Source organism: Sarcophilus harrisii, chromosome 2, assembly GCF_902635505.1.
Source record: "Sarcophilus harrisii chromosome 2, mSarHar1.11, whole genome shotgun sequence".
Classification (NCBI taxonomy): domain Eukaryota; kingdom Metazoa; phylum Chordata; class Mammalia; order Dasyuromorphia; family Dasyuridae; genus Sarcophilus; species Sarcophilus harrisii.
The window spans coordinates 553884391-553899352 of record NC_045427.1 but is presented as its reverse complement, the minus strand read 5'-3'; the positions used below and the strand labels follow the sequence as shown (position 1 = coordinate 553899352).

The window sequence follows — 14962 nt, the reverse complement described above, 5'->3', positions numbered from 1 at the left end:
ACCTTTACTAAAATTAGCTTGGTAGGTCTTAATCAGATGGAGTGAACACCTTGACAGGTTTTAGGACTTGATTCCTTGTCAAATATATGATATAAAGAAAACTATAACAAATGATAATAAACTAATTTATGTAAACCCTAGAGGTCAATTCCTCTTCTATAGGTGCCCTTAACCTTTTTTTTTTTTTATCTGAGGAGGGTATTTTTATTTCTTAAAGACATCTAAATCATAAAATTTAGAGCTAGAAGGAACCTTAGAAATTCATCTGGTCCAACCCTTATATTGCACAAATGGAGAAACTGAGGTCCACAGAAGGAAGTGATATGCCCCAGGTCAAATCCACTGCTATTTCCACTCATCACACTGTTTCCCCAGGAAAAACATCTGAGTCTGAAATTAAAGTCTCTAAAGGACAGAAAAGTGTGGGATTCTATCAGGAAAGTTCTTGGAATGGAGCAGGGGTACCACATTTTAATACTCCTTTCTGCAAGGAAATTTTGCAAACTGTGGCAGAAAAGGAAACATAGAGTCAGCTCTGAAAAGCTCCTGTGAAAGGCTTTACAAATCTCCTGAATAGGGGCAGCTAAGTGGCTCAGTGGATAGAGCACCAGCCCTAAAGTCAGGAGGACTTGAGTTTAAATCTGGCCTCAGACTCTTAACACTTCCTGGCTGTGTGACCCTGGGCAAGTCACTTAATTCCAATTGCCTCAGGGAAAAAAAAATCTCCTGATTGAAAGATTTACATGATCTGATGCATAGTGAAGTGAACAGAACCAGGACAACATCGTACACAAAAATAGCAGTATTTTTAAGTGAATAACTGTGAATGGTTATCTTCAGTAATACAGTGATCCAAGACAGTCCCAAAGGACTAATAATGAAGTCCCAAAGTGAAATATACTGTTTGCCTCTAATATTACTTGATTGCAGAGAAGCATACTATCTTTTGCTTTCTTTCTTTCTTTTTTTTTTTTTTTTTTGCTTTATACGAGTCTTCTTGTACAAAATGACTAATATGGAAATGTTTTACATAATTACAAATGTACAACCTACTGTCTGAATGTTCAGGAAGAAAAGGATAGAATTCGGAACTCAAAACTTTAAGTAAAATTTTTTTTTAAATTTCCTGATTGACCCCAAGTATCAGTTGAGTAGCATTCCTATTCTACTATTTTCATGATCTCAAATATTTTAAACCTGGGACACTTCCATTGCTACAAAGGTATTAAATTATAATTTTAAGTGTATTTTTTTTTAAATAGTAAATTAAAAATTTTAAAACAAACTACTTTATCAGTGCCCATTCCCATTTGCATTTTATCAAATAATTAATTTGAAAGTCCTTGTACTGCACATGGAGATGAATTATTTACCTAGGAATTGGATAATCGAGGTCATGGGTCAGAACATATTTCCCCCAGCAAAGAAATAACCGCTAAGGCCTGCAGATATTTAGCTTCTTGTCTCCTTCACCCACTGTTTTGTGGTACCACTTACATATATTGAGTATGTTTTAGGTTTTCCACAGCTGAAGTAGTGCATGGGACTTAAAATGTCTCAATACATTGGAGATGGACATTTAGCCTGGAGGTTATACTAGCTGTCTTTGTGTATTAGCCAGGGCACAGAATCAGGACTAGTGGGTGGAAGTTATAGGAAGCAGATTTAGGCTTGGTGTAAGAAAAATCTCCCCGAAATTTAGAGCTGCCCTGAAGTGGAATACACTGGCCTAGGAAGCAATGAATTCTGTATCACTTAGTGTTTTCAAGTAGATACAAAATGAACACTTCTTGAGATTGTTAAAGAGAAAAGTTTGAGGTTCCTTAAGACCCTGAGATTCTATAAGATTTACCAGCACTTTTATTCATATATTTTAAAAAATAAACTAAAAAACTAAATACATATACAAAAATATAAAAATGGATGAGAATATTACTACTTTTGACAAGTTATTTTATTTTTGTTTCTTTGCAGTGATAAAGCCAGATGTTATACCGAAATATGGTGCCCAGGGTCCTCAGATCCTTGGAATCAAAAGAGTCTACATTCAGACAAGAGAAGAAAAACGTATTAATTTCACAATAGGTGGAAGGGCTTATCTACTTCCCAAAACATCTGTGGTCATCAAGTGCCCAGTAAAAAGGTTCCAAAAATCTCTTATCCGGTGGGAAAAAGACGGACAGCGTTTGCAGAACTCCAAAAGACTTGGGATAACCAAGTCAGGTTCAATGAAGATTCACAGCCTTGAAGCCAGTGATATTGGATTGTATCGGTGTATTGCGGGGCCTGTGCATGAAACATTTATTCTCAAACTAATTGGTACTGATAACCGACTCATAGAACCCCCAGCCTTCCGAGATCACCTTCTTGAACGTGGCAGGATAGACCATAATGAAGCTAATAGTTTGGGAGCCACGTGGCATAAAATGAGACAAATATGGAGTCAACAAAATGAACTCTATCTGGATGATGGTCAAGTTAGTGACCAGCCACTCTTGAGAGCTCTTGTCCACCATGGCAATAATCCAGCAGAAACTCCCAACTCCTTGGAATTCAAAGATAAATGCTTAGAAGCAGCTGTCCTACAAGGATCCTACAGTATGGACACTGTACAGTTTGAAGAGCTAATAAAAAATATGAGTCAGCTTATGGAAACTGGAGAGGTGAATGATGATATTGCATCCCAAGTGATCTATGAGGTGGTTGCGGAATTAGCAAAGATACAGCCTACAAGGGAGAAATGGAGAGGAGCCCAACTAGAATCTTCCACCACAAAACTGAATATGAAAAGTCAAAATGTGTCTAGAGGTTTCAACTCAAAGAACCCAAACAGGCAAACCGTCAAGCAAAAAGGACTTGCTCTCATGAAACAAAACAAATTAACCCCAATTTCCTTTAATAAAACAATAAATTCGAGGATTGGAAATGCAGTTTTTATTACCCAAAGTACTGAGATCATCAACTTGTTCTGTGACCTTGTTAAAACTAATGATGCTAAATATACATGGACCAAAGATGGAGCAGTACTACAGCCCTCAGAAAAGTAAGTAAAATGTAGATCTTGATTTAAATAATAGTCTAATGATTCCTCAGATAGTTTTGATATACTTTCAGATTCCTTCTTCTGAGTTTCGATTGCCAATATAAGAAAACGTACTATTAGTATATGTCCACATCAAAGAGTGCATACATTCGGCATTTAATTCATATTGATTGATTGATTACATATAAATGATAAATTTAACATGTAACAGTTAACAAAATTAGCAAAATAATTGCTGATTTGAATCACTTAATTGATTTTTTTAAAAATACTAAATGATTTTTTCCTTTATCTTTGAATTGGTGATAAGCATGGAAGTGCTATCAGCATCTGAGTCTTCCATAAACATATAGTTTTTTATTATTATTACTGTGTTCTTATAATTCTTTCCAATGACAGTACAGAAAGTAATTTAGAGCTTTCTCTTATAGTACTCTACCCAATTATTCAGCATTAAAAAATATCTTAAATATTTGTGGAGTTTTTCTATTCTTTAATGTCTCTAGCTCTTGCTATTTGTGAATAACAAATCATCATCTACATAATTAGCATAAATTATGGTCAAAATATTTCACATGAAAAAAAGAACTATGACTATTTTTAGGAATTAAAAACCAGAAATATATGAATTCCTTGACATTCCCATCCAACTATCTTCTTATATCTCTCCTCCCTTTCACAGCCAAACTTAAAAAAAAAAAAAAAAGATATTTAGACTTTTTTCCTTTTCTCCAGTGTCACCGATGTTCTGTTTATCGCTAAATCCAATGACCTTTTCTCATTCTTCTTTGTAGCATTTGATACTGTCAGACACTTCCTGATTTTCAGGATACTGCACAGAGATGGTTTTCCTACTTTTCTGGTCAGTCTTTTTTAGTCTCTTTTACTCAGTCATTATCCATGTCTTACCTTGTCTGTGTGCATACCTCAGGACTCAGTCCTAGACCAAAGTTTTTTAAACCGTGGGTCTTGATTCCATATGGGGTCAGTAACTAAATGTGGAGGTCATGAAAAATTTGGCAATAGTAAAAGGTTTCTGAACACAAGGACCCAAAATTAATTCAAAATCAAGTGTGTAATGAATCTGAAGTGTTTCTGGCAGCAATTGCCCTCTTGCATTGCACAATTTCACTGTAGCCTTGGTTCTGAACATACAAAATAGGTATTTTGCATTGCATGTGCATGAACACTGCCAGAAACACTTCAGCTCAGATTCAAGACAGGGCTGCATAAAAATTTCTTGGGGTAAAGAACATCACAAGTGAAAGAAGTTTAAGAAGCCTTATTCTACTTGACGTCTCTGTGCCACTTCTCTATATGTATATATTTCTCTCTCTCTCTCTCTCTCTCTTGGAATTGAGAGAAATGTTAGCAATTACCTAATCCAATCTCTTCATTTACAGGAGGACAATAAGATGCAAATATATTTAGTGACCTGCCAAAATGTCACTGTGTATCAAAGATCACGCAGCGAGGTAGTTGGTAGAAAATGCAGAATTAGATCTTCCTGTTTCTGATTTCCTAAGTTCAGGGGTATAAAAACTGACATTTTCCCTCTATAATCCAGAAAGCTAGATAGAGTGAACTAGAAATAGGTTATAATAATGCCTCACTTAACTGGAATTAACTTATCTTACAAATGCAACTATTTAGAATTAAATCAATAATCAGTAATTAAGCAAAAAAAAAAAATCCAAATATATACATAGAATTCATTCACTAAAGTTCATGTACTTTATTCCATAGGAGAGTTCCTCAATTAACCTATTTATTGTTATTTTGCAAAAAAAAAAAAATGCTATTTTTCAGGTACCCTGGCTTTATAATAAAAACAGTAATTCATTTTTCTGTTGAATTTTACAGTTCATTAAGTACAACATATCAAAACAGTTCTATATTAACTATTTTTTCATGTCATTTGTCATATGTATTGATCATAAGCTCCTTTGAGAATCAGTACTCTTATATCAGCTGGTATATAGTCCCTTAATTTTCATTGAATGAGATTAATGTACTTTCTTGATTTCAGTTCAGTTGAATGCAGTGAGCATTAAAACTTTTACTATGTTCAAGTTACCCAAACTTTTAAAAATAGTTTTTACTCTCAAGCAGGGTCTCTGCCCTCAAGTAGGCCCTCTAGATACATTTTTGGGATGATATAATGTGTACACAAATAGGTAAATTCAAAATATATAAAGAATTTCAAGAAAGAGTGCTAATAGTCACAAAGGAAAAACTTTTTGTAGATTGTGTGAACTTTAGGAGAGAGTATATTATTCCAAACATGAGGTATCACTGATATAAAGACACAAAAGAGGAACATGAATTTATAGACAGTAAATGATCAGTGAGTTAATTTTTCAAAAACAGAAAATGCAGAAAGGGGAATGATATGAAATAGGATTTTGAAAAATCATATTTTGAGGAACTTTAAATGCCAGATTGAGGAATTTTGAGTCACAGGCAACAAGGGAGTCACAGAAAATTTTTGAGAAAGAAGTCCTGTGTTTTATGAGTACCAATTTGGCAGTGACATAAGGGATGGATTGGAGAAGAAAGAATTTAAAGGTAGGTTGACCAGTTAGGAAGCTTCTGTAATGGTGTTGGAGAGAAGTGATAAGGATCTGCGCTAAAATAGTTTTAGGAGTTTTCTGTTCTTGTCTGGCCAGTGAATAAGTGTCAATATTGGGCAAAAACTTCTACTCAAATCCAGGATTCTTCTTTCTTCTTTCTTTGTTCCCTTTTCTCTGATTCAACGTCAACCTCTTTTATTTTGAAAGGATGGGCTTGCCTTAATATAAATGATGAAACAAGAAGAAATTATATAACCCAGGAAGAAATTATATGACCATCAGGGGAAAAAAAAGAGATTGAAATGATTATCTGCTAATTGTACTGGGAATATGGAAAAATGTTTTTCTCCATCTTTTGATTTCTTCATACTAGCCATTTAGATTAAAAATGTTATGTTTCAAATAAAGAATTAGAACTGTAAAAATAGAAAGGATCTTTTACATTCAACTTCTCATTTCATTAATGAGGAAACTGAGCTCCTAAGAAATAAAGTGACTTGCCACTTGACTTATAAGACATTCAACAAGTTCTTGTTAATTTGATTTGACTTGTTGGCCTTAGGATACCACCAAGATTGAATTAAAGTTAATTTTCTAGGCCTAAGTCTCAAGGAATTATGATTTGGCCTTGAATTTTGAGAGTTTCTGAAATTATAACAGCTTATTTAGATGTGACTCTGTGTCCTTTAATGATTAGCACCTTTGCCAAAAAATAAAGTCTTTCTATGTGGATATTAAAGTGTTTTTAAATGACATCCTTACAAGAATTACAGATGATTCTGAAGTCTCTGTGAAGATTTCCAGTTATTGGTATCCTGTGGAACATACTTAATTTGCCATTAATTGGGTTAAAGTGATAGTTTTCCTTTGCTATAATCTAAATTCTTGTCTTTAGATCTAATCTTTCTGAATTATTTAAATCTTAAAGTACAAAGAAATTAAAAATTATTATATTTAGGAGTTTTCTTTTCTTGTCTACCAGTGAGAAAGTATCAATATTGGGCAAAAACTTCTACTCAAGTCCAGGACTCTTCTTTTTTCTTTCTTTGTTCTCTTTTATCTGATTCAACCTCAACCTTTTATTTTGAAAGGATGGACTTGCCTTAATATAAATGAAGAAACAAGAAGAAATTATATAACTCAGGAAGAAATTATATGACCATCAGGGGAAAAAAAGATATTGAAATGATTATCTGCTAGGAACTCAGATTTGCTAAGATGGACAACTAATGTGTTCTACAGTTCTCTATAGAATTGGATTGATTAGAAAGCCTGATTTTTTAAAGATTTTAAATTTTTTAAGTATCAATTGTACTTAAGATAGATTCCTAACATTATTCCATTTTTGGAGTATCAAGAGTGAGGGAAGAGCAGCAGCCTGATAATACCAGATATGTTATCCACTGCCAGTATCATGGGAATGTATCTAATGTAATGTAATAACGGGTTGGAATTGTTAGATAAATAGAATTTAAATGAGTAAATGAGTAGGCAGGAGGCTTTAAAGTGATGGCAGTAGGGGGCAGCAGAAGCTTTGTTTAGAGATGGCCACCGGCCAATTCCCCTCAAAAGTAGTCAAAAATTGCGTATTGGATAAGTGGAAGAGAGGAAGAGACAGGGGAAGAAAAACCACATAAAAATATAGAGGCACCTGAAACTTTGCCAAAGGGAGGGAGGAATTCCAGGATCAAATCACTGAAGCACTTGACAATAAGTTCTTGAGGTCAAGGTAGAGTACCTGGTCCACAGGACTGATAAGTCAGAGAGCATAAATGAAGAACAGACCAAAGGTCAGGCTATCCATTCGCAATCAGCCTGCAGTTTGAGAATTCAAAGGAAAGCATAGCTATAGCAAGGGACAAATTAAAAACTGGAGAAATGTCTAGGACTCTTTGGTTAAAAACAAACAAAAAAACACAAAGCTACAATGTGACCCTGGAGTTGTCTAAGTCTTCAGATTCAGAATCCACAGAAACTTTACCAGTTTAGGAAAAAACACTCAATAGATTCAATTTACAAAACAAAAAGGAGCCTAAACACGCCAAAATAAAATGGATGCAGGATTAGGATGAGAGTCAATATGATATGATGGATGTACTGCCAGATTTGGAGCCAAAAGATTGGAATTCATATCCCTTTTCAGACATATATTTGCTATGTAGCACTGGAAAAGTAGCTTAGCAGAGTCACAGTTTCTTTGTCTGTAAAATGGAAATATTAACATTTGCACTTTTGTGGTAAAGGTTGACTGAGGGGCCATCGATCAAGTACTACTAACATTCACCAAATCAGTGATTCTGATAGTTATCTGCAGAGTTTTATTATTCTTGGAGCTCAGGAAGTAAGAGAACCCAAAACATCAGCTTCTGCAACTTTTAAGTGGAATGGAAATATGTACACAGCATAGCTAAATGGAATTTTACAGAAGTGAGGAGGGAAAGATAAGAGTGTACATGTTCAGAAAGAAGGAACAGAAGGGGGAAAGTGGGGTAACCTGCCAGGCTGGTAAAAGCAGGAGCTTACATTCTTTTACCAGCTTTGATTCCATAGGTTTTGTGCCTTTCAGGCATCGAGGAACAATGTCTGGATGCTCAAAATGGAGACCAGGCAATACCTTCCACTTCCCATAATAATGGCATTAATGAGCCAAAATTTGTTTCACTTCCTACTTTTTCTCTTCTCATACTGGCAGCAAGAAGCCTGAACCTCAAATTGTTGTGTCATGCTTTAGGTGCTATCTAAATGTGTTTATTATGTTTGATATTAAAAAGGAAAACATTGATATAAGCAAAAGATAAAAAAGGAATTGCACTTAACAATCAACCAATTAGTATTTCCTAAGGAGTCAAATACTATTCAAGGTACCTGAATTTAATACACAACAATTACTTTAAAGCTCATGTGTTTGTTTAATCTTTAGTTGTCATATCATATGGTATAACTTCATTAAAATAATTTTGTGCATTTAATTTTAAAACATAAAACCAACTAAACATACATTTGAGACTTATTGGCATTTTTAAAATTAATTTTAATATACATATTATAAGTTTGATATTTCCCCTATTTCCTTTTCTCTTTTAATATATTTGTCTCTGCATCTGGGTATAAATTTTTTTTTCCTAGTATGTATATATTATTTTGATTCTTCTTTCATTTTATACTTTTGTTGGTTGGTTGTTTTAGTTATGGCCTGACTCTTCATGATGCCATTTAAAGTTTTCTTGGCAAAATATAGGGTAGTTTGCCATTTTCTTGTCCAGCTCATTTTACAGATAAGGAAACTGAGATAAATGCAGTTAATGACTTGCCTGCGGTAACACAGCTAGTGTCTGAGGCAGGATTTGAACTCAGGAAGAGGGACCTTTCTGACTCTGGGCCTGGCACTCTGTCCACTATGCCATCTAGCTGCCCATTTTATTTCTACTTAGTTGCAAGTATTTTTTCATTTCCCCCACATTCTCTGTATACCATTTTAAAAGTTGATATTACATTATATAAATAATTTACAGGCTTACATGTAATAAATTACAGACTTAAATCTGGAAAAGACCTTCAAAACTCTGAGTGTGACTCTGATTTGACAGTGAGTAACTGGAGCCCAAAGAAGATGAATGGCACTTATCCAGGATTATGTAGATAGTAAAGTAGTAGAAGCAGAATTCAAAACTCATTCAATAGTCTTTCTACTATTTTATGTTTTCTTACCAACAATTGAGTATTTTCATTTCTTTGCCATCACAAGTACTGCTTTACATGACTTTTAACAAATAGCTTTGATTTTTCTAATACCTTGGATATTCCTAATAAAGGGAATTCTAGGATAGAAGATTTGTTTATATTGCATATTTCTGAATTGCTCTCCAAAAAAGTCCTACCAACTTTCAATTCTACCAACAATGTATAAATAAACTTGTTTCTTCACAGCTTCAAGAGCTCAAAATTTTATCCTTTTCTTTTAGTACCTATAAAATGGCACCTCAATTTTATTTGACTTGCAGTCTTATTATTCTGATTATCTATTTAAAACATTTTAAAGTAATTCTTTACAACATGAATATCTTGCTTTGTAAATTGACTTTTAATATCTTTTGAGCATTTATCCAATGAAAAACTGATGTTCATCTCCCTTGATTTTTAAAATTTCCATATAAATATTAAATATCAAATTTATAAATGTTGACCACCAATATTTTTCTAATCTGTCAATTTTTTTGAATAAATCTTTTATTATAAAACTACATTTTATGCAATCAAATCCATCTACCTTCCCCATATGTTCTTCACAGAATGTACTGGATGGATTATACCAATTTTAGTTATGTGCAAGTATTCACTTTTTTCCCCTATTCCTTAAATCAAAGATTCAATATAGCTTTGAAGGGCTTCAATTCCTGGGCACATCTATACCTAGATACTTCTTTTTTTACACTCTCACTACTATTCTCATTCTGACCCCATTCATTCTGATTGTGGCTGGCTTCTCTTCCCTTCTCATTAATATTTCTAACTCTCCACTAAGTTATTTTAAACACAATTCCAACTTGTCATTTCGTCACCATACCCTAAGGCTAATTTCTCCCAATTGTGCCTTCTAGAGCACGAGTCAAAAACAATATCTCAACACTACTAAATTTGCTCACCATATAGTATATAGCCATATTGTAACATCGCTTCCTGTCAGAACTTTTTGACCTTTCAATCCTGAGTATTCCCAAATCATAAGAGGTATTTTTATTCATGTTACATTCAGTCTATAAGTTAATCCAGTGTATATTGTCATATTTTATTAATATTCATCTTCATTGATTACATTTTAATATTCATTAATTATATTTCAGCCTACTCAGTTCCACCATGTAGCTCTCCATTGTCTTTTGGAGATTCTTCTAAGACCATCCCATGTCTCATTCCCAGAACCACTCATATAATATTGGCAAAAAAAAAAAAAATTTAAATGTCAAACTGGAATTTATATTTTATCCTGGAGAGTAGAATCTTAGGAAATAAATGAGCTAAATAAGTACACCCTGTACTAATATATGCTTTAGTCAAATCACCTTGAGAACTCAATGGATGATAGATTAGAAGGGGAAAAAATGAGAGGTAGGGAAACCAGTCTCTCTCTCTCTATTTCAATCCATCCAATATTTAGACGCCAACATAATTAATTGGATATTATTGTAATGGTCCAAGCAAGAGGTGATAAGAACCTGGACCAGAGATATGTGAATGGGAAGAAATGAAGATATATTAGAAATCTGATATCATTAGGGAACCTTATAACTCCCCCAAAGCAATCCTATCCTCTCACCATCTCCTTATTAAATTTGAGCCCAATTTGTCATGGATGGTTTTTCAAATATAAAAACTGATGGACATGTTCTATAAGTTGACCATTCGGTTCCATATTGTAATCTAACAAGAGACATTCTTCATCTCTTCTCTCTTTCCTGTGTGAATCTATTCCATCATATGGTTAAATGCCTTTGGCAAGCATGCAACAGAGAATGGCAATATTATGTCATGGAAAGAATGTGGGACCTGGCATCAGGAGAGACTGTTCTAATCCTGCCTATGATACAGATTAGTTATGTGACAGTAGGCAAATTAATATCTCTGGCTCTCAGTTATCTCATCTGTAATATGGGAATGATGCCTTTGAAGGAAGTTCCTTTCGTTTGAAGGCCATTTTTCCCACTATTGGCTGCCTTAAAGTTAAAGAAATTGGTTAAGGGTCTACCAGGACTGATGTTTCACCATTCTCTCAATGGTGGGCAGAAAGCACCAAGATGAGTAAATCATTGGGTCACTTCAAAGCATATGTTTAGTGTGAGGGGGATAGAAAAATGGTAGAAAAGTGTTGATTGGGTGGAAAACCCTTTTTCTTCCATGTGGATCTTATTTTATTAAGGAAAGTCAGTTCATCAACCAGCATTTCTTAAGTGCCCTTCCTTCCAAGTACTGTGCTAGGGGCTGGGGCTGAGATGACTTGCCACTTGGTTCTCTCCTCCCCCTAAGGACTCCCCTGGGACCTCCCAGGATTTCCAGCTGCCCTTGACTCATGCTCCCCTGCACTGTTCTGGCCATCTTCCCACTTTTCCTCTCTGTCTTTTTCCTCTGAACCCAAGCAGGGAAATCACAATGACGTCAGATAAACCGATTCACAGTAAGGCATTAGTGGCACCAGAAAATACATTAAAACTGAAGCCTCAGACCCCCAAAGGTATAAGTAAGGGGAGAGATTTCAAAGCCTGTCCTTGGGATGGATGGAGTTCAGCCCCTCTCTGGATCTTAGTTTCCCCACCTGTCTGATTAGGAGGTGGGATGAAGTTTTTCCCACTAGCATTGTGTTACCTTAAGGATCTAACATTTGGCTCAAAATACTTTTAAAATGAAGTTAATCGTGATTGGTGTTGATAATACTCGGGTCCTATTATTAAAACATATTTTACAGATGTCTCCACTAGTACCCAAAGGCTCTCTCCACTTACTTCTTACTTGACTTATTTGCAAAATCCCATTGTAATAAATAGCAAAGTCAGATTTTCAGAATCCCAATTCAAAGTTCTTTTGTGATTATCTTATTCAAGGGTCACCTTACCCCCCCCCCCCCCCCCCCCCCCCCTCCCCCCCCCCCCCCCCCCCCCCCCCCCCCCCCCCCCCCCCCCCCCCCCCCCCCTCCCCCCCCCCCCCCCCCCCCCCCCCCGCCTCCTCACATACACTGTTCCTTATAAAATTGTCTTTTATTATTCACCTATCCCCTGTGATTGTTGTTTTTTTTCCTCCCTCTAGATGCAGAGTTATTTCCCTTCAGCAATATTTTAATTCCCTGAACAATAGGAATTTCATTTTTGGTCTTAATTTTAAGCCACAAGTCATCATTTAACATGCACCACAAAATAGCACTAGAAGCACAAAGTCAAAAATAAAGCAATGTCTGCTTTAGAGAGGCTTCCACTCCATTGGGTAGAGAAAGGGCACATGAAATGGTCAGTCATTAGAGAGGAGCAAGCACTGATGTGTGTGCATATATATGTGTCTATGTATATATACATATATATAAAACACACATATATATTGTATATTTATATTATTTTTCAAACTTGAAAGTAAATGTCGATGACTATTATTAATGTCTGAACAACGTATAATATATTGGTGATATGAGGTATTTTTTACATTTAAGGAATGACAAATATGAGAAATTCATAGAAATATGGGAAGATATATGAAATTGGTACAGACCAAACAAACATAGAACCAAGAGGAAAATATGCACAAGTATAGTGATATAAATCAGAGGTGTCAAACTACATACCACAACACTCCCAAGTGTATCAGAACCAGATTAAAATGGAATTGGGTATATTTTACAAATACATAAAAATACAATAAAACATAGATAGTATGAATTTGTGGTTTTCTAAGTTAGTATGCAGCCTGGCAGGGATCTGTTTCTACTTAAGTTTGACATCACTAATATAAATGCTTTAACAGACAATGGTCAATGTTGGCTTTAAAGTAGTACTGCCGGAAAACATTTCTTTCCAGTCTATGGAAAAGGAATGGACTATTGGTGTAGAATTATACTTATTCTTGTTGCTCATACAGACCATTGTTTAATTGTATTGCGTTTTTTATGGGGAAAAATATGGGAATGATATTGGGAAGTGAGTGTGGTATGAAAAAACAACATACAGTTAGAAAATATATTTTATTTCAAATTTTAGCAAAAAAGAAAAATAATTTAAAAGAAGAAATAGCAAAGGACAGAACCTTAGGGAATGTCTATATTTAAAGGGTAGGAAGAAGAAAAAGAATCAATGTAGTTTTCATGGATGGATCTATTGGAGAGAAAGAAGAATCCAGAAAATTGGTATGATGAAAAGAGGGAAAGAGAGGATTTTCAAGAAGAGCTAGTTAAGTATCAAATGGCATGGACATCAAGAAAAATGATGGAGAAAAGTTGATAGAATTGACAGCCAGAAAGTCACTGGTGACCTTAGAAAAAGCAATTCCATTAAATTGGTGAAAGTAAAATTGAGGTTGCTCAAAGCTTAGATGTGAGTGGGTTGTAAAGACATTGAGTTTAAACTAATACCTTTAGATTTTGGCAGTGAAAGGAAGGTGAGATTTGGGACGTTTTCTAGAGAGGATCAAGTCTGAGGCAAGGTCAGGAGTCCCAGAGACTCACTGGGAATGGTCCATGACAAACAGGCTTGGTGGAACCGAGCCAGGAGAGTTACAAGTAAGGCTCTGAACGCCAGGGGGCTGGAATGCTGGGAGGGGGCCAAATGAAGGAAGGTGTCTGAGGGTGAGCCAAGAGAACCATAGACAGAAAGGCAAGCTGGCGTCCCAAAAGGCGTGGGTAGTTTGTGGGAACAGAAACCCAGGAGACAGACAAAGTAATTCAGGTACTGATAGCTAATCACCTGCTCCCCTTTTTGCATAGCTATCCTCCGTCTAATCTTCGTTTTATTTTTGAAGGCATAAGGCAAAGAGAAGTGTTGTTATGGCTATTGTTTAGGATAGCTGAGACTTAAGTATGAGTGTAGGCAAAAGGGAATAAAGCCAGTAGGAAGGAAGAAACTGAGGGTGTAGGAGGAAGAAAATCAGTGGGACAAGAGCCCAGTGGAGTGGAGTATAAGGAGGCTGGGTCAAGGGTACAGATAAAGAGATTATTTTATTATTGAAATAAACAATGATACAATCATCCTTCCAGTCACCTCCAGGGTTCACAACTTTAGAATGATCCTCGATTCCTCTCTCTCCTTCATTCTCCATGCGTTATTATTGCAGTTGTCAAGTCTTTAGATTCTACCACATCTCTCCACCAGTACAACCATTACTCAAATCCCAGCTCTTATCACCTCTGTTCTCCTTGCTTCTAGCCACTTCTCCCTCTAATTCATCTTCTACATCACTATTAAATATTCTTCAAATATAATCCCTTATATCCTTACTCAGAAATCTTCTGTGGCTTCCTGGAAACTCCTCAGCCTCAGATTCTCCAGAATATGGTTCTACATTTCCACCCTTGCAACCCATTACTCTCCTTCATGCCCTCTGTGCTGTAGTCATATTAATTCCCCTATTTCCAGGCTATTCTCTTAATCTGACAATTCTATCTCTTTCCCTTGGATAAATTATGTCCCCCATGCATGGAATATTGAGCCACTTCTCTCAATTCCTAACATTTTTCAACACTCAGCTAAAGTGTCCTAGGAAATCATTTCTATCCCACTGCTCCCTTGCAATTGCAGTTCCCCTCTCCCTTCTAAAATAACTTAGTGTTTACTTGTCTATGAAAATGTTAGGTCCTCAAGGGCAGAGCAATGGAAAT

General features: G+C 35.5%; 1 protein-coding gene across 4 annotated transcripts in view; it reads left to right on the top strand.

The window, feature by feature from the left end:
- Positions 1 to 14962, top strand: part of ADAMTSL3 (ADAMTS like 3) — a 542401-nt gene that overhangs the window by 460124 nt on the left and 67315 nt on the right. For all 4 annotated transcript variants that reach the window (XM_031955661.1, XM_023496559.2, XM_023496553.2 and 1 more), the window contains one exon: positions 1975 to 3043. In XM_031955661.1, the coding sequence (XP_031811521.1) occupies positions 1975 to 3043 (1069 nt within the window). The remainder of the gene's footprint in view (positions 1 to 1974; positions 3044 to 14962) is intronic.